General features: G+C 52.4%; 1 protein-coding gene across 1 annotated transcript in view; it reads right to left on the bottom strand.

The window, feature by feature from the left end:
• Positions 1 to 675: 675 nt before the first annotated feature.
• Positions 676 to 24,477, bottom strand: part of MGAT5B (alpha-1,6-mannosylglycoprotein 6-beta-N-acetylglucosaminyltransferase B) — a 67,300-nt gene continuing 43,498 nt past the window's right edge. The window contains exons 9-17 of the mRNA XM_063409732.1: positions 17,205 to 17,336; positions 16,228 to 16,361; positions 14,596 to 14,726; positions 12,185 to 12,340; positions 11,377 to 11,523; positions 9,147 to 9,263; positions 3,730 to 3,804; positions 3,033 to 3,307; positions 676 to 1,614 (exon numbers count right to left, since the gene is read on the bottom strand). Coding sequence (XP_063265802.1) covers positions 1,416 to 1,614; positions 3,033 to 3,307; positions 3,730 to 3,804; positions 9,147 to 9,263; positions 11,377 to 11,523; positions 12,185 to 12,340; positions 14,596 to 14,726; positions 16,228 to 16,361; positions 17,205 to 17,336 — 1,366 coding nt within the window. The 3' untranslated portion in view covers positions 676 to 1,415. The remainder of the gene's footprint in view (positions 1,615 to 3,032; positions 3,308 to 3,729; positions 3,805 to 9,146; positions 9,264 to 11,376; positions 11,524 to 12,184; positions 12,341 to 14,595; positions 14,727 to 16,227; positions 16,362 to 17,204; positions 17,337 to 24,477) is intronic.

A 24,477-nucleotide genomic window follows, 5' to 3' on the forward strand; every position in this document is an offset into this window, starting at 1 on the left:
CCTGGTGAGCAACCCCACAAAAACAAACCAGGTCACCCCAGCCAGCACCAGGCCAGCCAGGGGATGAGCCAGGAGGGGAAACATCGGCAGTAGGGGGGAAACCACCCCCAAAGCAAGAGGAAGAGCACTAAGAAAAGTTGAAGAAGCAAGGAGTTCTATGGAAGATGGTTGCTTGGAGCTCACCTCTTGGTTGCTGGCAACATCTGGGGCACACAGAGCCAGGATGTTGCTCTTCAGCTGCTCTGCCCTCGGTCAGTGCCCACCAGGAATTTCTTTTGGGTGCTACAGCACATCCTCCCCTCTGCCCGCTCACCTGGACCCCGAATAGCCCCTGTGCCCTCACCACCATCTCCAACCATCCCGGGGGGGATTTTCAGCTCCGAGCATGGCCCAGGAGGGTGAAGAGCAGCCTGGAGGCTGCGGGGATCACTTTGTGCACCTCTGCCCTGCCTGGGGACCAGCAGCTTCCCCAGGAGCCCACCCCAGCCCCATCCCACCCTTCCCTGTCCAGCCAAAACAGGCTGTTCCTGGGGTGCAGTCCCCAGTGTTTCCATCTAACCCAGGCACTCTCCTTGTGCTTTGTCCTCCCCCAGCTCCACATCCCCACCAGCATCACCCCTGTCCCCCCCAGTGCAGCTCTGCCCAAGAACTCCCACAGAAGGGCTGGGTGTGGATTTCCCTTTAATTTACCACTTGTCAGGGGGAGGGTTAAAAAAAAAAAAAAAATCAATAAATAAACCAACTTGAGATGCTTGAAGAGGAGGAAAACCCTGAAACTGCAGTCTGCTGGTGGCTTGTCCCATTGCCAGAGGAGGGAACCTCTCTCACCCCACCACCCCATCCTGGTCCAGGCAGGTTCGGATGCGGTCAGACAAACACTCCTCGGGAAGAAAACGACTCCAAAGTCCAGGACACGGCCGTTCACAGCTGGCAGGAGGACAAAACAACCCCCAGAGTCCGACAGCCCTGGCTGGCCCACCGGGAGGGGCCTGTCCCAGCTGCCAGGCAGCCGCAGCGCTCCGAGGAAAAGCCACGCAGTGCCCGCGTCACCAGCGCGGTGGGGACACCCGTGTCACAAGCAGTCCCTGCACAGGGCCACAATGGGGACACGCGTGTCACAAGCAGTCCCTGCACAGGGCCACAATGGGGACACCTGTGTCACAAGCAGTCCCTGCACAGGGCCACAATGGGGACACGCGTGTCACAAGCAGTCCCTGCACAGGGCCACAATGGGGACACCTGTGTCACAAGCAGTCCCTGCACAGGGCCACAGTGGGGACACCCGTGTCACAAGCAGTCCCTGCACAGGGCCACGGTGGGGACACCCGTGTCACAAGCAGTCCCCATACAGGGCCACGTGGGGACACCCGTGTCACAAGCAGTCCCTGCACAGGGCCACGGTGGGGACAGCTGTGTCACAAGCAGTCCCTGCACAGGGCCACCTGTCCCGGTCGGAAGTCGCGGCAGGGGCAGAGGCGCCGGTACTTGGCGTTGTAGCCGGCGCAGCTGAAGAGCAGCGGCTCCTTCTGGAGGTAGCACTCGCGGACGCTGTCGGCCACCGCGGGGTACAGGTGGTTCATCTCGAACTCGGTGCTGTCGCAGGCGATGCTGAGCCTGGGGGCCAACAAAAGGTGGTCAGGTGTTGCCCTGGTTTTTCGGAGATTTTTTAAAGCCTTCTACTTGCTTATGAGATGGAGTCAGTTCTTTAGTTACTGTACAATATTAAGGGTCAGTTTTTCACTTTCTCACACTTTGGAACATAAACAACCTTTCTTGTTTTTGTTCACTGTCCTTTGCTTACATATTTCCAGCCTGAAAATAATGTTGGTTGACAGCTGGTCTGGCCAGTGGGGTGAAGGGGTAGTAACCCCAGAAGCCAATACACTACCAGACCCACAAAATTATGAAATGAAATGAAAGGGCTGGGTCCCTTTTGCTGGGGAGCAGCTTTTCACTGCAGACCTCTGCCTCTGTGTTGTTGATTTTGCATTCCGGGCAACAGTCAGGTCAGGTGAGAGCCCTGCTGGGGGGGTTCTGTCCTTCCTGGGGAGGTTCCTTTGCTAAGGGTGGGGCAGAGCTTTGCCGATGTGTGTTTGCCACCCCTTGGCCATGTGTGAGTGCTCAGCACCAGCCCAACATGGGGAGACCCTGGCAACTCAACCCTGAGGCCCAGAGATCGCCCTGACCCACAGAGGGCTCAGAATCACCCACAGAGCCCCACACAAATCTCAGGAGTTGGACTCATTGATCCTCGTGGGTCCCTTCCAGCTCATGATGGCTCTCTTACAGCCCCCCTGCTGACCAACAGCTCCGTCCACCCTCCACGGACACCTCCCACTGCAGATAACCTTCCCTGGAAGGGACAGGGGATCAGTGAATGCCCACATGCTCCCTGGGATTAGCCAGAAAACTGGGCTGGGCATCAGCAAAAGCCCCGAGGAGCAGCAGAAATGCCCAGTGTGGATTTTAACACCCCCTCCCCTCCCAGACAGAACAGCAGCACTGGCACTGCCCTCTCACCAACCCTGCCCAGCTGATGAGTCCCCGAGTTAGCTTGTTTTAAGGTCTGGAGGGGGCTGTGCAGGGGGAAGGAGTGAAAGCCAGGCCCCAGCTCTAATTTATCATATAAAAATGTCAGCGGGCGCGCGGCGCCTGCCTGACCAGCGTGACAGCACCGGCAACGCTCGCATTTTAATTGCCCAGAGAGCAGCACAGAGCCCTGTGGCAGATTTATACTCTATTAAAGCTTCACCGCTGTGTGTTCAAAATGCAGTTTTATAGAGAGAGACATTAAACAGGAGAGGTGGCGAGGAATGGGGTTGGAAAGAGGCGGAACCACGCCTGGAAACGCTGTTGTTGCCTGCTGAGGAGTGAAGCTGGGCCCTGCCTGCACTGCCGTGGGCATGAAGGCTCAACACTGCGATTTTGGGAGGGGGAGCATGAGGAAAATGGGTGCAGGGGATGGGGGAAGCAAAGGGAACGTCGCCTGTCTGGTGGCCCCCCACAAGGTCCCTGAGAAGGCCCCAACTCACTGGAGAAACACCTCCTCCTTGTTGAGGAACCTGAAGAAGGAGGGCTCGCAGACCAGCCCGTGCCGCCGGCACGTCTCGGTGCACGTGTGCTGGGGCTCCGACACCCACACCTGCAGAGAGGCCAGCGGGGGCCACGCCTGGGGGGCCTCCCCGGCGCTGGGGGACCACACCAGGTGGGTGGAGTTGGGGGACAGGGCCAGCGGGCTGGGAGGGCTTTGCATAGCAGGACTCTTGGTCTTGGGAGGAGGAGGAAGAGACGATGCGGCGCAGAAATCCTGGAGGCAGAGAAGATAACGGGTCAGTGCCCTGAGAGGCTGACAGTGGGGAAGGGAGGCTGCTGGTGGGACAGGAGGACGCTTGGGATGATGACTTTGCTCATCAGGTTGATGTCACCTGCATGCACAGATGGCATCTCCTGCTGTGGGGGATGAACCTCTTCTCTCACCTCTTCTTCTCTCAGTGCTGTCTTATTCTCTGCAGCAGAATGGCCCTGACCCAGCCCCAGCACCCCCAGGTGTCCTCCACCAACCCCCAGCACCTCTGGTCCATGACAAACCTCCCCCAGTCCCATCTCCTGGTGCTCTCTGCAATCAGGGCAGTGGTTGCACAATGCCCACTGGAGAACAGGGAAAGAAGAGGAAAAGTTGGCCGGGAGGACTGGGATGGTTCCCCAGGGAGGACAGGGATTCTCCCCAACCTGGTGCTGAATGTAGGCGTGGATCCGCTCCAGCATCCCCTCGCAGGTGTACTCGTAAGGCAGGTAAGGGTCCACCTGGGAAGGGCAAGAGCAGAGCACAGGCAGCAGGGGAGGACAGCCCTGCCCTGCCCCTGAGACAGCAGGACCTGGGGCATGCCTCTCCCACCCACCAAACCCACGACTCGTGTCTGAACACCAGAGCAAGCAGGGAAGAATCCCAGGGCTGCAGAAACCTGACAAGCCATGAGGTGATGAAGAGAGAGGAGTACTTTGGATTCAAGCTATTAGCGAAAATGAAATCACCCTGTTCCACTTTAGTGTCCCTTTCCTCCACTTTTAGTAAGTTATAAAATCAAATCAGTTTTCATCCAATAGGTCACTTTAAACTAAAGCATGAACTGTTCCAGCCCAAGAAACACTCTTCAGCTGTGGGCAAGAGAGGAGCAATTTTAAAATTCAGGGGAATGGGTAGAGTTGGAAAAGATGCCGATCTAATCCAGAGCAAGAACATCTCAGTGCTGCTCCGGGTCTGGTCTCTGGAACAAATTCTTTTTTAAGGAACTTTCTGCCCTGGGAATATATATTTTTCCATGCTCCTTTATTTTCCCCAGAGAGATGTTACAGGAGGTGCAGGAGGTTGGTGCATAGAAGGTGCCAGTCCTGGGACCTTCTTTCCACTTGTGTATCTCTGCAGAGCTTTATTCAGAAGGATTATAAGCAAAACCACCCAAAGATAATTAATCCAGAAAACACTGCTGCTTTTCTGAGCTCTGCACCTCCAAAACAGCTATTTCCTTTTGAAGTACCTGTCAAAACCAAGCTCAAAGGCTCAGTCTGCTGAGAACCCTCTAAGCATCTCCCTGCCATAAATATCCCACCTGAGATCTCAGCCAGGCTGGAAATCACAGCTGCTTCATCTAATTACAGATGTGCACGCTAATCAGGGCTGACACAGTGACAGGCACCAATCCTGCCTCTGAATTCCTGATGGGATCTCACTTAACTGGGGCAGAGTCCTCTCCAAGCAAAATTCCCTCAGTTTCAGAGCCAGGCTGGGGCTGCCTGGCACCAGTGTGGAGGAGACAAAGCACCCCTTGCTCAGCATCACCAGTGCTCATCTCATCTCACCACTGCCTTCATGGGGGGCTTTTTCCAGGACCCCCTTTTGCCAGGCATAGTGCAGACATAATCCCAGAAACAGCCTCATCCCCCAAAACGCTGCAGCACATTACACAAACCCTCCTTGTGCCTGCACTGCACCCAGAGGTGCAGTCCCACCTCCCTGTGGGATCCCTGGGCACCAGGAGAGGGCTGGAGCGCACTGCAGCCCTGCTCCTCCAGCCCCTCTCCCTCTCAGGGGGTCCCCCAAAGGCTCTCACTTCCCTCTGCTCCCCTCTCCAGGTTTTGTTAGGATTCAGCTCGTGCACTCAGGACTGAGAAAATGCCAATTTCAAGAAGATAATTGTTTAATTAAAATCTGACAGGCTCGGCCTCTTCTCAACAGCCACGTTGTTAATGGCACTCCTCACGTCGGGAGCTCAGGATGTCCCCAGAGCCCTGGGAGGGAGGAAGAGGAGGAGGAGGAAGAGGAGAAGGGGGGTTCTGAGGTGGGGATCACTGCACCCCACTGCAGAATGATGCAAGGGAATGGAAGGGTTGGTAAGGTGGACTTTGCCATCCTTTCCTCAGGTGGGGAGCACAGGCAGAGCTTCCCAGCCCCAGTGCTCTCTCCACCAGCCAAGCAGGGAGTTACTGGTGTCCCATGGGAATGCCACCACGAGAGCCCTGGGTTCAGAGTCCCCAGCTGGAAGGGAGTATGAAGTCTCCTTCATTCAAAAGGAAAAGAAAGCAGGGTGGAAAAAAAATCTGAGCGTCATCAGACAAATAAGTAGAAAAATAATGCAATTCTGTGCTGGCACGTAACAGCAGGCTGGAACATTTTAACCAGCTATTTTCACTGTGATGTTTAATGTGCCGCTCTTTCAGGCACAGGCTGAAATGTATAATTTTCCATTATAGTCCTGTATGTTTGACTTTAATATAATGAAGCCTTCTCCCTTCACTACACCAGAATATTGGGTCTATTAAATTGCATGTGTGAGGACTGGTTTTGACAATGGGAAAAGCTGAAGGCCCAGAAAATGGTGGTGCTTGCAAACCTCTCTCCTTCTCCAGCCTCTAGGATAACAGACAGAAATCCATCACTGGGACAAGCATCACCTTTCCCAGGGGGACACCACTTGTCTCTCTGCCCCCTGTCCCTGTGCTGAGATTTGTTCTCTGGGGTAGAGGGGTTTGGTGCTTCCCTGGTTTCGATTTTTCCTATAAATAGGTCAGGGATGGAAACCCTCAGGGAAACCCAGAGCTGCTCCAAGTGAGATGAATGGCAGAGACACATCCTGCCAAAAACCTTGCCCAGCAGCTGGAGGGTGACCTGGAACAAGTGTCACCTCCGAAAGGATGAGGGAGGGCAGCACAAGGGCTGTTCTTGGGGGAGAAAAAACCACAGATTGCAAACCCAATCCACATCCCAGGCATGATTCAGCTCTGCCTCCAGAAGGAAGAAGTTTCTTTCAGGCAGAACTAGGTTGGGAGGGACGCGGGCTGCATCCCAACTGCTCTGCCTGCACAGAGCCAGCAGCCAGCCCTGTGCTGGGGAGCTCTGCCAGCCCTGCAGGAGCTCTGGGATGGCACAGCCTGCCCTGGGCTGCAGCCCTGGGGCTCAGCAGGAGAAACTGGGCTGCTGCAGGGACACTGAAATATTGCTGAGAATCACCAAATCCCCCTGGGAACAAAGCAGGGCAAGCCTGCTGTCAGCTCAGCCACACCAGAGTTACTGCCAGGTTCATGAACCAGCTCCCAAATTCCCAGACTGGCTCCCAACATCCCAGTTCCGAGTCCCTGGTCCCCAGCACAGCTCCCACCTGAGGGCAGAGCCAGTTTTCCCACAAGATCCCATATCCTCAAAAATGTCTTACTGAGTTCTGGCCTGGAAGATGCAAAATATCTGTGGGATGTGTGATTTTTCAGTCATACGACAACAAAAAAATCCCCAAATCAAATCAATTTCAGGTCAGTTTTCGATTTCCAATGTTTTCACCCATCAGGGAGGGGGAAAATGTTGTGTTTCAGGTTCAATCTGTCTGAGTTGGTGAAGCAAAGGGAAATGCATCATTTCAGATCCAGCATTCCTTTCAATAAATTGGCAGGGTATTTCCAAACAAAGGCAGGCAGATGGGAAACAAAACCATAGTATTTCATTCCAGTAATTTTGAAATGAAATGTTTTGACAGAAAAAAAAATAAATTGAGGGTGGTTATTCTGAAACACAGACAAATTTATTAGATATTCCAATAACAGAGCACCCCATTTTGCCTTCAGGGGGGAAAAAAAGAGTCAGTAAAATATTTTCTCCAAACTCCAGTAACTGGCTGGGAACAGGAACACTAAATTGCCCAGCTACCTGCTTTCTGCAGCTCCTCCTGCTAATGCCCTTGTTTTCAACTCCTGCTGTAACAAACAGGATTTTAAAGACAAGATACCCATGGACTCCTGGAGCTAAAGCCCATCATAAGGCTTTTAAACCTGTAAGGTAGGTCAATTTTTAGGCTTAATTGCCTTCACAGCATCTCTAATAAAGCAGACCTTTCTATTTAAAAGATAAAAAGGTGTGGGGGGGGGGGGGGGGGAAAAGAGGCTGCTGTAAGTTATTCACACTCACTCCCTGCTCTGCTCTGGGAGGATTTATACAATGTCTGTAAAACCCTAGAGAGGTGAGTTGTGGATTAACTCCTTGGAGGGAAGGAATCCCTCCTCTCCAGAGCCACCTCGTGTCACAATGCAAATGAGGCCTCAGTGATGTGGGTTGTTCATCTGAGGCAAATTTAGGACTCCCAGCAGCTGAGGGTGATTCCAGAGGCTGGGATGCAGTGGGAGGGCACTGAAGAGTGGGGTCCTGATCCCAGAGTGGGAATGAGGGGAAGAGCTGAGACAGGAGCTTGGCCTGGGGAAAACAGGGATGGGCACAGCAGCATCACACTCCAGTGAGTGCCCAGTTCTGGACACCAGCTACCCCTGCCCAGTGCCCATCTCACCACCAAACCCCTCCCTAAAATCCTTTTTAGTTCTTTAATTTTTAACCAGACCATTAAGCACCTAAATGACCTGGTGCACATCCAGTCAACACAGCTGCCCAGGAACCAGCACAGCCCTTTCCTCCATCTCAGTCTCACCATTCTTTAATTATTTTAACAGCACAGCAGCACCAGGCTTCACTATTTTCTTTCTTCTCTTCTGGAAAAACTGAAATTTTCCTTCTCTCTCCCAGAACAGCTCCCGGCATTCCGCCCACAGCAATTCCTTCACTTCAGGGCTGTCTCCAGCCCAGATGGTGGAGGGTCAAGCTCTGACAGCTGGCCTGGCAGCACAGCAGCAGGGATGTCATTATTTTTAATTTAATTCTAATCGAGACACGGGAATGAATGTGCAAAACAACAACTGTTTTCCTAAGTCAGGTTTGATCAGTTCTTTACAAACTCACAGAGAAAATGAGCGCGGAGTGAAGAGCTGCAGTGGTCACCCTCGGGGAGGTGAGACACAGGGTGATGGCATGGCCACTGCCACCTGAATCTGGTCCCCAGATTGCCACAGCACCCACCTCTGCAGCTTCCAATGCAGGGAAAAGCAAGGATGACCCTTCTGTGACCAGCATCACATCTGTCCCCTCCAAATCCCACCCAACACTGTGAACCCTGAGCTCCACAGCACATCTCTGTCCTCCAGAGAGGATGGCTCATCCCAGCTGAAGCAAATTGCCAGCAAAATGGCCATCAGCGCTTTCCTGCCCTCCAGGAAAATTGACTTTAATAATTTGGACAGCTTGAAAGGCTCCTGCCACAGGGTGGGAGGTAAATATTCATGAGGGAGCGTTTGCAGAGCGGGCACAGCAGGAATGCTGCCTTCCCTGGGCTTCTCCCCTTCCTTACATCCCTCACAGAGGCAACTCCTGAAGTTATTCCCATCGATTTACTCCATGCAAAGGTAACGATCAGTGAAATGGGGGAGAGGCAGGGGACTGCAGCTCTCTGGATTTATCTTTGTTATCACACCAGAACTGCTCTACACCTCCAGCAACCTCAGCCTCCTGCTCCCAAACCTCACCTCAGCCTCCCCTTGGCTCCAGGCCTACCCACAGGATTCCCCGGGATCCCTCAAAGGAACAGCTCTGCCCTGGGGAAACAGGGCCAAAGCAAGGTGGGAGCACGTGTGCCCCTGGGGCTGCAGGAAAGGATGAAAAAATCCAAAGGAGGAAGGAAAAGAAATTAATGTGTGAACAGGACAGCCAGGCTCCAACATCTGCTGCTGCTTGTGCCAACCCAGCAGCGGGGAGGTCACCCCAGAACTGCTCCAGGCCATACCTGTGTCCTCATGATGGTTTTGATGGCAGCTTCGAACTCCTCGGAGTTGTTGTAGTCAACAGTCCACACATGGGGCTTCCCAATGAAGTCCTCAGCGTAGGGGTGTTGGGAGGACACCTGAAACACAGCGGTGCCAGCTGGATTCTGCCATCCCTGCTGGAGTGGCTGCTGCTTTCCTGCTCACAGCCGGACAGCAGGGAGGAGCAGCAGCCTCCCAGACACCGTGGGGTCTGACCCACTGCAACAGGGAGTGCTGGAAGAAGGCTTCCTCTGAATCCTGAGGCTCCCCAGCCTCAGGATGAAGTGCTGCAATTCCCACTGGGTTGGGATGCCCCATTCCCAACAACACTGAGCTCCCTTTGGGATATCTCCATCTCTGTAACACAGGAACAATTGAAGCTTGACCTGAGCCACTCTGTGGGTCTGCACGGTTAAAAAAACCACACCAAAGCAGGAAAGGAGTGTGAAGGCACCACATCTGCCAGGTTTGCCAGCTCCAGAAACAAGGCAGGGAGAAAATTCATTGCCACTGAAGGCTGGGAAAGTCTGGCACTGGGAGAGATCAGTGCTGGAAGCTGCATCACCCTGATGTGAGGCAGCCCACACACTGGTACTCCACAGGTACTGACATCCTTGCATTTCCCTGGGCTGCCCACACAGGTGATTTTTGGGGATCAAAAACCAAAAACCTTTGATCTGCCTCTTTTATTTCAGCCCTGAGGTGCCTTTTCAGCCCTGATCTCCTCTGGGAAGGGAAGAGAGAGCTTGCTGAGCAGAGGAGGTGTTTTGGGGACACCACAAAACATCGCAGAGGGGCCTGAACCCCTGCCAGCTGGAGGAGAAGAGCTGTGTGGTTCATCCTCCTCACTGCTGTCCTTCCTCGTTTCTTTCCCGGCAGATTGATCACCTTTTTTGCCTCTGGCACATAAACACCCTGAGGCACTTCACAGGGCTGCCACCCCGGCTCCAGGCTGAGGCACAGCCCCAGCCCCACTCAAATGGGTGTTAACACCTAATTGGGGGGGTGTCTGGGTGTTAACACCTAATTCTGGGGGTGCATGGGGCAATCAGGGGGGGCAGGACAGCCCAGTCCAGCTGCACAGCCCCCCCAGCTCGCTCCCTGCTCCCTGAGAGAGCCTTGCACCGCATTATCCACTTTATTAATAATAAAAGAGGCAATTTTCTCCAGCCTTTAACTTTTAAAGAGTTCCTGCTCCACTTAGATTGAATTCCCAGCGATGGGCAAGCCTGGGAGGGATTTCATAGCCCTGCCACACTCTGCAGGGACAAAGGGATGGGCAGGAGAGCATCGCCCTGGGGTGGGAGCAGGGTGTGGGGCACGTGTGGATCTGGGGAAGGAGCTGGGGGTCTGCAGAAGGCTCCTGCACCCCCTTCTCCTTGGAAACCCCAAACCTACAGCAGAGCCCCTTGCATCCAAACCTCCAAACAGGAGACCCCATCCACAGAGGAAATCTTTCCGCCCCCAAAAAAGGATAACCTCGGTGCAGCAGCTGCTCTTCCCAGGCTGGCCCAAGCCGTGGTGCGAAGGGGGTGGCTCCACGCAGCCCCCACACCTCACTTGTGTGATAGATATAGTGGGTTAATTCGTGTTTTTATGGATTATAGTATGTTAAAATCATGATTTGGTAGAGGTAATATAGAGTATAACCTAAATTCCAGCCAGCCATGGAATTGAGGAATTCTGAGACAGGCACCACCCCAAAACCACCATTTAGGAGGACAAAATGAGATGATGATGAGATTGGCATCAGAAAGGAAGACACATTAAGATGAGGAATCAGTTCTCCTCCATCAGAGCCTCATCATTGCTCTGGAGGAGAACACCTTTCCTTTAAAAAATTTGGCTTTCATTCACCCACCAGAGGACTAACATTGACACTTCTCCCTCCCAGAGGAGACCCCATTCAGCAGACCAACGATGGTGATACATTCGAATAACTGTTCCAGAGAAACAAAGAACTGTGGTGAAATCTTATGCCAGGGGCAAAATAAAGTGTCTAAAACCTGGACCCCAAACGGGGCCAATTCGTGAAGCTTTGGGGGACTGCAGTGTGATAGAGGCTGCGTCCCTGTTCACCCTCTGATGATCCCGGGTTTATCGTCACCATAACTCTGCTGGGGTTTTTTTACCAAAATTCTGTAATTTGATTTTGAATAAACCAAATCCTATTTTCGATTGGACTGTTGGATTGGCATTTATGACACTTGCCTCTCTGGAGGTGGGCTTGCCGCGGAAGAACTCGTGGTTGAGGGAGCTGTGGGGAGGGTTGAAGCGCGCCTGCAGGAACACGCAGCCGTTGGCGATGGCCTCCAGCGGCGCCGGGCCCTCGTAGGGGAACCCGAAGCCAATGAAGAGCTGCAAGGCACAAGCACAGTGCTGCTGAGTCTCCTTGCCCATGGGGAAACCTCCCAGAGAAGCCCACCAGCATCCCCTCTCTGCTGCTCTGCTCCTGCACGCTGAGCCTCTAGTGGTGGCTCAACATTCAGCATTAAGGGTTCAACGAACTGGGTTCAAAATTCCCCCTTTTCCATCAAGCTCAGCCCACTTTGCACAGCCATGGAGTGTCCAGGAGCTGCAGGTTCCTCCATGGTGCTTACAAGCATCACTTTGGCCCTGCCTGGAGCAATGGTTGCTTTGCCAAAGCTGTTTGGGCTGGTAAATCGGGAATGTTTCCCCCAGGCACCAGCTGAAGGTGACAGGGATGCACCCACTCCCACACACTCCCAGAATCTTGTTTATTTTTATCACAGCTATAAGGTGAAGAAAAAAACCCAATAACAACAACCCACCCCACTCAGCAATAAGTGAGCTAATGAGGAAACTTTGCATTCTGCCTCTGGACAGTCTGCAAGGAGAAACTCATCAGACACATCTTGATCTGAAACGTGCTCGGCTCGGTTCCTGCCTAATTACCCCTCCTGAGAGGCTCATGGTTAATTATCCCGGCTGGGAGTGCCTGCAGGCCTGGGAGGAGCACAGGTGAAGGGGGACGGGGCCCTGGGGTGCCCTCACCCACCTTTGCCTTCCTCAGCAGCTGCTGGAACTCGTGCTGGGGCAGCAGCCCGTGGTTCTTCACAAACGCCGGCACCTCGGGCGGCCTCTGCGTCTCGTAATAAACTGTGCCATGGATCTCCATGTACTTGTTGAGGATGGCCAGGAACTTCTCCTTGCCCTGGGGAGGAAGGCAGACATGTGAACTACACCAAAGGCTGGGTCTGACCTCCCCTCCATGGTTATAGGGGGTTGACTCTCAGACTGCTGTCCCAGAGCACCTGCCATGCCTCAGGCAGACCCACAGCAGTGCAAAATCCCCACCCGCCCCTCTTCATGCCTTGGAAACACATCCTGGACTGCCCCAGGCTCCTGGAGAGCCCCAGAGGCTGCAGGATCCATCACTCTGACCATCAAGTTCCTCCTTTCCCTGTCCCTTGCAAGGGCAGCTTCCACCCTGGAGCTGCTGCATTAAAGGCTTCAGAGGGTTCAGAAAGAAGCCTGCAAAGACCAGAGCATCCTAATAGGCTCTTATTCCAAGTAACAAGTTCCTAGGATGTTCTCATTCAGATTTAATCCTGCTTCACTACCTGGAAAATGAAGGGGGTCATCAATTTTCTTCTCTTGGAGGCCTCCCTCCTTTTTGCTCTAAAGCAGCCTTTCATTTTAAGAATTTCTCTGCTGCAGAATTTTTTTTGCTTGAAAAAACCACAAAGGGCCCATCCTTTGGATGCTGGATTTTCCAGTGCTGCAGCAGCCCCAAAAGAGCAAAGACCAGGGGGAACAAGGAGTTATAAATAGGGAATTTGAGAAAACTCTGTATGTTGCCTTACAGCCTCCTCAAATGCTGTATTTCTGCCCTCAGCCATGGATCCCTGGGATTTTCCAAGGCTCTAAGGCTTTCCCAGCTTATTAAAACTTCAGCTCCTATTGTGAACCAGAGGCAAGTTCAGAGGGGTAGGAAATGAGAAACAAAGGGAAGGGAGATTTAATGAAATGTTTCTAAATGTCAAAAACATCCTGGATGTTTTTGGAGAGGGTGTTTGGTCCAAGGCTGGTAAATGAGCACTGGCTCCAGAAGATGGAGGTGGTCTTTGCCTTTCTAGACCTCAAAATCACTCAAAATAACGAAAAAACCTCTCTATTCCCTTTTTTATGTACCTTGGAGTAGCACAAGATGGGAAGCAAAGGCCAGGCAGCCTGGCCTCAAGGAGCCAGCAAAGCCCGGCCCCAGCCTCTTCACACAGGAATAAATGACCTCAAATTTGCAGTTTGGGGAAAACTGATGTTGTTTGTGAGTTCTGACTCAAAACAGCAAATGCCAGCAGCTCCCGGGGTGGAGGGAAATGTCCATTCTGGGCTTTTCACTCTCTTTAGTGCCTTCCCAAACTACCTTAACTAAGCTCCAAGGAAACTTCTGGATCAGAAAGGGCAGGGGAATGGTAGAAATATAAGACAAGGTGTTGCAGTTCTCCTAAAATGAGATTTAGGGGGTTTCAGTAGGGCTTTTAGGGAGCCCCCGAGCCAGACAGAGGCAGGGGGTGATTTGCTCTCAGACCTGGGGTGTGATGGAAAACCCAGCAAAGAGGAGATGGCACGGCTGGATGCTGGCTCACCACAAGCATCCCTGCTAATTAGCAGCTGCTAATCAGGAGAGCTGGGAAGGGGAGGAGGTAGAGCCCCCACTGCATCAACCCACATCAATCCCAGCAGCTCCAGAGGACCAAGCCCACGTCAAGGCAAAGTTGGCTCCGACAAAAACCTTTTCTCTCCCGAGAAGAGGCGCAGAGGCAAAGCCCAGCATAAGCTGGTGTGGTACAGTACCTGCAACTGGAGCAGCCCCAGGCGGTGCACAGAGGGAAAAATAGAAATAAATCAACAGACAATGAGAATTAGCTCCTTTTTACAGCCCTGGAAGGAAAAGCAGCTTGCTAGCTCTGGATAAGATGGGGGGTGCATGCACAGCCCCTCTGGAGGTGCAGGGGGATGTTTTGGGGGCTGGAGGGGCTGTCCCCATGCAGTGACCCACCCCTCTCCCCCCGGTGTTCCAGGCTTGGGGAGCATGACTCTTTTTCATAGAGTGCTTGAAAGCAGACACAAACTATCCCCATCATAACGCAGCAATCACTGCAATTAATTAGTGGCAATCATTACAACTAATTACATAAAATCATCGATACGCAACCCTCATCCTCAGAGCCTGCTGGGAGGAAGCATCACCCAGAGCAAGGAGCAGGGAATGCTGTCCCACCAGCCTCTTCCTGGTTGTTGGGGGCTCTGGATGTGCCACATCCCTCCCCCAGCAGCGGGACAAGGATGATCCTCCAAAACACACCCAGACCTGCCCCTCCACAGCTCGGGGTGAGAGCAGAGGCTGGGGCTGCCTGTGCTGCTCCTGCCTGCCTGGCCTGTCCCCAGCAGCCCGAGGACACCCACCTTCCAGATGCTGGCCTCCTTGCCGTACACCACGGCCATGCTGCTCACTTTGTTGGCCTCGATGAGCTGCCTCTCTGTCTGGTTGAGCTCCTCCGACACGAAGCCCATGAAGGAGTTGTCAGGGGTGTGAGCTGTGGGCACCAAGGGAAGGAGACACGTGGCTGGACAGATGTGTTTTGGGGATGTCTCCAGGGTTGGGGATACAGCCTGAGATGAGCCTGGTTCCAGAGCCTTGCCGGAGCATGGAGGAAAATGGAGCTGGAATCCCTACGCAAGCAGCTCATGAAATCCAGGCTTCAGAACCCACTCGAGCAGCTCTTCACACAGTGAGGAGCTTTTAAGGCTGCCAGAGGGGCTTTATCCAGCCAGGAAAAAGCAATGCTTGAGTCACCCAGCAGCCAGTGGGACACTGGGCTCCTTTCAGACACGCACATCTCCTGCCCATGCCATGGGCAAATCCCAATCACTGAACTGCCCTCACCTTCAGAATCCCAGCTGAAAGCAAACCAGGCTCTGCAACCAACACCACCCCAGCTGGAAGCTGCCGGCTGTGCCCTGACTCTGCTGGACCCATGGAAGGAGCCTGGTCTCTCTCCCTGGATCATTCTGTAGCTCAAGAAGTGGCCCAGCAAGAGCTTCTTGCGGGCTGGGGGAAGCAGAAGCAGAGCCAGGGAGGACAACACTGCCCAAGCATCATCTTGTGGAGGATCTCAGAGCCCCAGAACCATCTTGGCAGGCCCCCACTGATGCCTTGAGTTTTTATCTTTGATGTTTTTCAGATCCTGTACTGCATTAGTGTAGAACTCTGAACTCCACATGGAGTGTTAGTAAGCTCTCTTCACATTTTGCTCAGACAGAACAATCCTTCAGGCCTAAGAACCAATGGCACCATCACAGCCTCAGGCCCTAAAAAGTATAAACAAAAGGGAACTGGGGGCGAGCAAACTGGGGGAATGTGTTTTCATTACCTGAAGCTGTAATTGGAGGATTAACTCCTGATATGCAAATAGACCAAACTTATATCTGTCTGAAAAGCTTGTGACTGTTTGTCCATCTTGGGTGGAGCCTCTGTGAGGCTTTTGAACTGCCCAAGGTGTATCTATTGAAGGCCTTTAATAAACACACACTTTATTCTTTTAACTCTGTCTGGCCTCTGTTTTAGTAATGACTTGGGAAGGCTGACCTGAAACAGAGACTGGACAGAGTTACAGAATAAAGCAGGTATCTATTGAAAGGCCTCCAGGATACACCTTGGGCAGGACAAGAGCCTGGCCAGGGCTACACCCAAGATGGACCCAAAATGGGCACAAAATGGACAAATGGTCACGAGGTCTCACACTTTGATAAGTTTTGGTCCATTTGCATTTTGGGGTTTAATTGTCCAGTTACAGCTCCAGGCTGTGAGGTCCCATCCTTCTTGTTCCTCCCTCCAGCCCACCCTTGTTTGTGCTTTTGGGCTGAAAGTTGTCCTTGGTGTGCAGCAGGAGAAGGATTTGTTTTGTGTCCCTGCTGTGTGCAGAGCTGAGTGACCCTGAGTGTGAGCTCAGAGCTGCACCCTGGGCAGCACAGGCTGAAACACGAGAGATAAAACTCAAGGCACCGCTGGGCAGCCACCTTGGCGTCCCCACTTACGGAACATGGTCATGAACTGGGCGGGTTGCAGGTTCCAGTAGCCCCAGTTGGTGCGGAAGCCGCGCAGTGTGGCGTACTCCTCGTGGTTGTACGCCGGCTCCGTCCCGAACGTGTCGATGACCCGCACGCGGCACCTGCAGGGCACAGGACGCCTGCTGTCCCCAGGACGCCTGCTGTCCCCAGGACGCCTGCTGTCCCCAGGACGCCTGCTGTCCCCAGGACACCTCGTCCCTCGTCTGCACCCCGAGCAGAGGGTGCAGCAGCCTCCCAAGGAGCCCTTCCCCACGCTGCTCCCTCCTTGCAGGATAATTTCCCGTTGCAGGACTCTCAGCTCCCTGACAGCTGTGAGAGTGATGAACCTCCCCAAGGCTTATTAATGCCCAATATCCTGGGAATGCTGAGGCAGGCACTACCAGCACAAGGCTGAGGAGAGAAGAGGAGCAACGAGCAAGGGAAGAGCAAAACAGGCTGAATGCAAGAGCAAATGCATTTATAATAAAAGCAATAACGCAGCCTGTCATTTTTCTCTCTAATAAAATTGTGTAGGATAGTGGAAGAGTTGGGGAAAAAATGTAATAAATAGCAGGTCTATCAGCACTAAATTAAATCGCAGATTTTCCTGGCTGGTGATGTACCAGGGGACGATGACATTTGTCTTGATGCTCAAGGAGCCAGGGACAGGGCTCCTTAGAAATTCCCAAGGCTCACACTCCCCTCCATGCTGTGCTCACCGCTGGCTGCAAGAATGGAATGGAAGCACACATTGCAGGCACATGCAGGGTTTGGTCTTTCCCCAGTTCTCTCTCTTTTAATGAGGTTTTATCCTAAATATGTGAGGCTAAGAATGCCTCATACTGTGGCAGCGAGGGACACAACAAGGCACCAGCCAGGCACAAATCAAACGCTCAGATTGGTCATTAGCATTAGTCTTTGCTTGCTAATTAATGAAATGGAGAACAAGAGCAGGCTTTGCTTACCTGTATTTCTTGAAGGAGAGCCCCATGTGCTGCTTCATCTGCTGGAGGCCGTGGTAGTCGGTGTAAATCAGGTCGAAGGGCAGAGGACTGGTCAAGGGGCAGTTCCCCCGTCCTGGAGGCACCCCTAAGTGACTGGGGAGAAGCAGGAGAGATCAGCCCCCAGCACCAGCAAAGCCCTGCAGCACAAACACTCCTCTCCCTGCTGGGCATTGAGCAGGGGGCATCAAACAGCTCCTCTTTGATGGGGAGGGAGGCAGGCTGTTCTCCTCACCACAGTTTTTATTTCCTAGGCCAAAGATCCGGAGAGTCCTGGTCCCTCCCCATCTTTGCACCTGCTGCAGCTGAGTTCCTGCTCCTCCCACAGGGACTGTGAGGCACAGCACTCCCAGCCAGGGCTCACCAGCATCCCAGTCACCACACGCCCTCCCTTGGACCTCTCTTGTTGAAGACACCAGATCTTGTTTACCTTCACTGCAGTCACACCAGTGAGACTTGTAAAGCCACGTCTTTCCTCTCCTCTCTGCCTGCAAGGCTCCCAGCTGAGCCCAAAGCTCTCTGTTCCCAGCTCCACAGCCCTCTCAGCACACCCTGGAATGTTTCTCTTACTCCAGTCCATCCCACCACATCCCAGAGCACTCTCAGCTCCTCCTTGACTCTGCTGGCAATGCCTGTCCTTGGATGTTGGCCACATTTCATTCATATTTTGGATTTTTGGTCCCATTTACAAAATAATTCCATAAAAGAGGGGCAGCTGGGCCCTGGGTCTCACTGAGGGGGTTTCCAGCCAGTTCCTTACAAACAGCCACACCGCCCCTCTTCCCTCCTCCAGTAGATAAAATGCATTATGAGAGTCCAGATAAACTCCACTGACTGCAGTCTTTTTATCAAGACCATCAGTCAGCTCACTGCCAGGGTGAGATGTGATTAATCCAGCAAGATACCTGGCTGCTAACCCTGAGGTGTGTCTCCTTCCATTTCCAATTACCTCTGTGAACTGAGGAATCCTCTCTCCAAAGCTGTTCCACCAAGTGTACCACTGATGTCAGCCTGACAGCCCATCTGCTTGTCTGGACCACGTTTCCTCCTTCTCAGAAAAAAACACCCTGTGACACCTTCCAGCTTCAGCAGGTTTCTCAAAAATCTATGTTGCTTGTACTTGTGATTTCCCAGTGCCAGTTTGCTCAGAGGCTGATTCACTCCACGGTTTTAATGCTCTCGAATTTTGTTTTTCCTCCTAAAGATGATAATTCCTCATCCTCATAACTCCACTCACACTCAAAAAGCAACAGCATCCTCATGGAAAACCAAACTGCTGAGCTGATTTGGTCCACCCAGGCTGTCTCACTCCCACCACGCAGTTGTCCCGTTTTGTTCTCAGTCCTCCCAACAAGGCTGAGGAACTCCTGTTTTATTTCACAAGTCTGTGCTCAGACACTGTGAAATCTCACCCTGAGCTCCTGCCTGCCAGGACGTCTGTCTTTGTTTTCTTCTGGGCTCGTCACTTACTCTGAACCCCTATTTGGAGATGGGAATTTATCCCAGCCATGCCTGTAGGTATTTTCTCTTCTTTAAGGAATAAAAGTTCTGCTCAGGTTTTACACACCCTTTCGAATCTTTCCTTCCCTCTCTTACTGGTTCTCTTAATTTCTCTGCATTTTCCCCTCTGAACTTGAGAATTCCCTTTGTAGCCCTAGCTGGGGTTTATCTGTTCCTCAGCTGAAGTTCAAATGGACCCACGGCCCCAGGGTCCATCCTCTGAGGGGCACTTCCAAAAGGCCCTCACCCCTTGCAGAGCCCTTCAGTATTTCACGGATCCATCCCATGGCTGTTTCCCGAGGAAATTTCCCATCCAGGGAAAGCCAAGGGACACAGTTATCACAAGTATTTGCTCTCCAGTCTCTCGCTAACATCAGAAGAGGCCACACAGAGCCAGAAATTAATTTGCCATAAAAAATATGATAAAGGGCTCTTGGTTGGCTCCTGGCCACACCTCACGCTTCTTCTGAACCTGATCTGGTGGAAGAAGCACCTGCTTATTGCAGGGGCTTGGACCTTTAAAAGGTCCCTCTGAACTCGGACTTTTCTATGATTCTGATGTGGTTCCAAGTCCTTGAGCACTGAGCACCAAGATCCTTCTTCCAGCCCTATCCCAACCTGACACCCGTGAAGGGTCACCCCAAACTCCTGACCACGACAAGGACACCAGAAAACGTGTAAAGGTGGAACAACCTCGCCAGCCCAAGCCAGGAAAAACAAAGGATTTAAGACCAAGAGCTGCTTTTGCAGCTGCTTCATTGCTCTTGTCACAAGGAATCTCAGCAGCAGCTCAGGGCAGCCTGGCCGGGGATGCCGCAGGAAGAACAGGTTGCAGTTTTGTCACTTTTATGCACAATTTTACACGACAGGACTGATTGGGGAGATGGCAGGAATAGAAAGGCTCTCACCTCCCACAGCCACCTCGGTACAATAAATAGGGCACCAAGGAGACTCAGCCTCCCAGGAAGGCTGAAGGGGAATTTTTAAGCCAGGATTTTGTAGAGATGGAATTCTAAACAACACATGGTCTTACACAGTGCTGCTTTTTCCTCAGTCATCAGACAAACAGCGATTTACACCAACCTGCACTGTGGTGGAATCAATCCATAAACCTTGTATTTAACTAAAAATCCCCAAACCATTACACTGTGCTTGCAGCACACACCATCCTCTAGCTGGTACGTGTCACACAAGCCACTGCACTACAAAATAATCTGTAATTTAAGGAAGCCCTAACCAAGCTTGACGAGGGGCTGCAGGAGGCAGCAATTAGTGTAACTCATGCTGAAGCCTCCAAAAAAGTTCCCAGCAGTTGGCAAGAGCAGGTCTGACTCTCCCAGCTCCCATCAGCACCGCAATCTGCCACTCATCCCCTCTCCAGGTGCTCAGGACTTGCCACATCCATTTATACTCCCTGTGCCATGGCTACGTGGCTGGAATAGCTCTGAGAGCAGGAGCAGTGGCTTTGAGCAGAACATCTCTTCATTTACCCCCCTTATCCTCCCTAAACACTTTATAACTACTGATTTTAACATTCCACTCATGAAAATCCAGCCTGCACTTTACTGCACCTCTGAGATGGGGGTGGGGGGAGAATTTTTTTTTTTTTTTAGTCCTCCTTATTTAAACATTCTTTATTCAGGCTTTCATCATTTGCCAGTTAAGTCAACTAATTTTCTACTAAACCCAATTTCACTCATGGTTGGAGTGCAATTTCCCTGATTTTTCCTTGTGCCATGTACTATTAATGGCGCTTGAAATTACGCAAATAAAATTGATGAGCGCAGACGCCGCCTTCGCCGCCAGCACAGCCCAGGGGTCTGCTGTGAAAACCACCCAAGCCCAGATCAATGGGTGGTGACCAGCTCAGCACCTCTGGATGGTGATCCAGGGGCTGATCCCTTCCCAAATCCCAGATCAGAGCTGAGCCCTGGCTCCTGTCTGGGAGGGAGCGGCCGCAGCGGCTCCGATCCAAGTGGATGCCGAGCTCGCCTCTCTGCCAGCTGCCTCCACCAGCTGTGCCTACTCCAGAATAAATCTCCAGCAGCTTCTTGTGCTGCTATTTTCCTCTCAGAGGTACTTTAATCAGCCAGGGGACTGTCCTCTCCCTGGGCATGGTGCAGGCGCTCTGGAGTCAGATGACTGCGGGGTTATCTTTACATCCCATTGACCTATTTTCAAATTAGCCCAACGTTTCTTTCCGCGTTATCGCTCCTGCTGCTGAGGAGTCCAGCACTAAATGGATCTCGTGGGCATCTCCTGGCAGCCTGGGCCAATATTCTGTATTATATTTAATTTCGTCTTCTCTGCCCACATCTGCTGCCATCAGCAAGGCTGAGAGCAGAGCAGGGATCCTTGTCCTCGCTGCCCCCTCGCCTTCTCCATGGCTGCAAGAGCCCAGCAGGCACTGGGATGTTATCCAGGGATGAAAGGTGCCAGAGCAGCTCCCAAGGGTCTGTCACAACCCCATCACAACCAACAAGTGCAAATCTAAGCCCACAAAATGAACGTCCTACTGCCTGCCCTCTGCTCCCAGCTCTTCCCCCTGCTGGAATGAACGCTCATGGGAAATTAGGATTTCCAAGCATCTGCAATGGTTTCACTTTTGCAGGGTGAACCTGGACTCTTTCTCTGGTCCATCATTGATCTTGTATGACACATCCAGGAGGGAAGTTCAGTAGTCCATATATTTATTTCCAAGACCTGGAGATGCACAGGATGGTGCCAGAACAAACACTTCTTTCTTGTCACAGATACAGCAAATGTGAAGGAACTTCCCAGGAAAGGAGAAATCATTACTTGAATTCCTGCAGGTAGGAGCAGAAACTGAGCACTCATGTGCTGGTGGTGCCTGGGCAGACCCTGTGACAGATGGGCTGTTCTCCTGCTGTCCCAGCTGCTCCAGCAGATCCAAAAAAAAGAAGAAATTCTCCCCTGTGAGGGTGGTGAGGCCCTGGCAGAGGCTGCCCAGAGAAGCTGTGGCTGCCCCATCCATGGGGGTGTCCAAGGCCAGGTTGAACTTGAGTACCAGGAGCATCTGATGCTCCATTAAAGGCTGAAGGTTCCTCCCCACAGGTGCAGAGCTGATCCATCCACAGCCTTTCCATGCAGCTCCACCAGGATCACACGGAACTGGCCACTTCTGGCTGTTTCCACAAGCAGTTCCTTTCTCTCCCACACAACAGCAGGACTGGTTTTGCCAGCTGGCGAGGGGAGTGAAGCCAGAGCCCGGGCACGGTGCAGGTTTTCATGTGAACAGATGCAAGACAGAAAGATGGCGTTGATCTGCCAGGAGACAATTAGAAATGTGCTTTCTGGACATGGTGTTTCCATCTGAACAGCCCTTTTCACAGCCTGAGCACACCTCGGTGAGCGTGGAGAGCACAGGGAAATGACAGCCCCCGCTGTATGAGGGGACAGTGGGGGCAGTGGGGGCACAGCCTCGTCCCACCACAGCTCCAAGGCACCCAAATGAGGGTGGCTCAGCACCCAAACCACGTGCTGGCCACAGCAGGGAAGGGGCTGCCAGCACTGGACACAGGCACGTGCTTCAAACCCAGCGCTTTGCCAGGACTAGAATTAAGAGTCCAGAACTTGACACAGGAGCAATTAAGCTCCGGGAACACTTTGTAAAGCCCTGACCCCGAGAGGCATCAAATCCCATTTTCTTCGACTTTCTGTCCTGCTTTATGAGCAGTTAATTTCAAGGGGACCATTGAGAAAAGCACCTTTCAGTGCTGTTCTGAACTCCCCAGCAGCTCACGGCTCTGCAGCCCTTCTCCCCCAGCCTCTCCCCTGGCCCCAGAAAAGCAGCTGGACATGCCAAGATGATCACTCCCGTGGCTCAAGGATGAGGGTAGGAGCTGGAGCTCCAGGAGTGCCCCTTGTGCTGCTTCTCCCAAGGAAAGAGGCTGAGAGGATCCTTCCTGCCTCACCCCGGGGCTCCAGCGAAAAAGCCTCAGCTTATCAAAGCTTTTTTTTTTACGGGCACAGCCATTGCTCCAAAGTGCTGCTTGTAATTTTCCAGCATCTACTCATGAGTTGCCTCATTAACAACCCAACTCAGAGCTTTCAGGCACTTCCCACTCCTCCCCTAGCAAGCAACAACACCAACACTGGCCTGGATTTTCACCTCCCTGAAAGCATTTTTGGGCTACCAACACAGCACCAGGGGTCTTTAGCAAGAATCAAGTGTTGGCATTCAAATTTGAGATGTTTCTTCCCTCCCTGCCTCACGACAAGGCTCAAAATGCTGCTGGCTGCCCACCCAGCAGAAATCTCAGGGAGAAAACAGCTCCTGGCTGCCTGCTCCAGCTCAGCAGTTTGTTTTCCTCCTGGGAAGATGCACACAGGAACATGGAATGGTTTGGGTTGGAAGGGAACAGATGAGCCCGTGTTTCACCCCTTGCCTCTCCAGAGGCACCACAAGCAGCTCACAAATTCACTGGGAGTCCAAAGGAGAACAAACACCTGCACTTAGCTCAGCTACAGGAAAAAAAAATAGCCCCTGGTAGGGACTCGGCAGTGGAATTCACAGATCTTTAAAGTCTGTAGTGGGTAAAAAATAACCCAAATAAACTGGCCCTGTAAAACCAGGGCTGAGCTCCATGGCTGAGGTTCAGACCTCAAAGGGATATTTGGGCAGTGCTGAGCTGAGTGGGGATGGAGCCTGCAGATTCCCTGGGCTCCTTCTCTTTGTTCCAGATCAGCATCCGTCCCTAAACCAGAGGAAGAACCATTTGACACCCCTGCCCCTCACTGCTGGGCAGCGAGAGGTGCTCAGCACACATGTTCACACTCCCAACATCTTTTCTCCTCCAGCCCTCCATCACCAGCCTTTTTTGACCAGGGCCTTACTTCTCCTTCTTCATTTTCCTGATCCTCAGCGTTCCTGACCCAATCCAGACCCACTCCACGCACTGCTGCATTGCAATCAATACAGATGCTAATCATGAACAGCTCTCAGATAACCACTGGCTGAAGTGTATGCAGGCAAATCTTCCAGTGATCCCTTGCCAATGATCAATACACGCAGAAAAAGCAGCTCAGAAATGTGAAGAGACAAAAAAAAAAAAAAAAAAAAAAAAAAAAAAAAAAAAAAAAAAAAAAAAAAAATCAGGGGAGAGGTTAATCTGTGCTGAATAATTTATGGGCTCCAGTGAAGGCTTTGCTGGGAGGGAGAAGCTACAGCTCCCAGCCATGAAAAGAGCAGGGGCTGCCAAAGAAAGATACACAAGGATGGATTCAACGTTTCACACTGCTGGAGCAAAATATCCCCAAACCCACCCCAACGCTGCTGCCTGTCCTGCTGCAAGGCCAGCAAGAGACACCCAGGATGGGAGAGGACAAATTCAGGCCCAGTCTACAGAGGTGCAAAGCTTTGCTGCTCCAGGAGGGTGCAGGGAGCAGGAGGGACAAGCAATCAGAGTGCCTGGGCTGGCGCTTCCCCAGTGCCAGGGATTTAGCTTTGCTGCATCCCTGCAGCCCAGCTCCAGCCCTTTGTGCATCCCTGGCTCTCTGCAACCCCTGCCCAAAGCTGTGGCTACAGGTAAAACCCCCTCCAGGCTTTAAGGAAGAGCCCAAGATTAACTCTTGGCACACCTCGGGAATAATTACACATGTTGTGCTAAGCCTCCCACTCACTCCTGGTCAGGCAAAAGCTTTTCCCAGCCCTCCTCAGAGGCACCAGCCCAGCAGCAGGGCTGTGACTGAGAGATCTGCAGGCACAGACCAGGAT

This window comes from Prinia subflava, chromosome 12 (genome assembly GCF_021018805.1).
Source record: "Prinia subflava isolate CZ2003 ecotype Zambia chromosome 12, Cam_Psub_1.2, whole genome shotgun sequence".
In the NCBI taxonomy this organism is placed as follows: domain Eukaryota; kingdom Metazoa; phylum Chordata; class Aves; order Passeriformes; family Cisticolidae; genus Prinia; species Prinia subflava.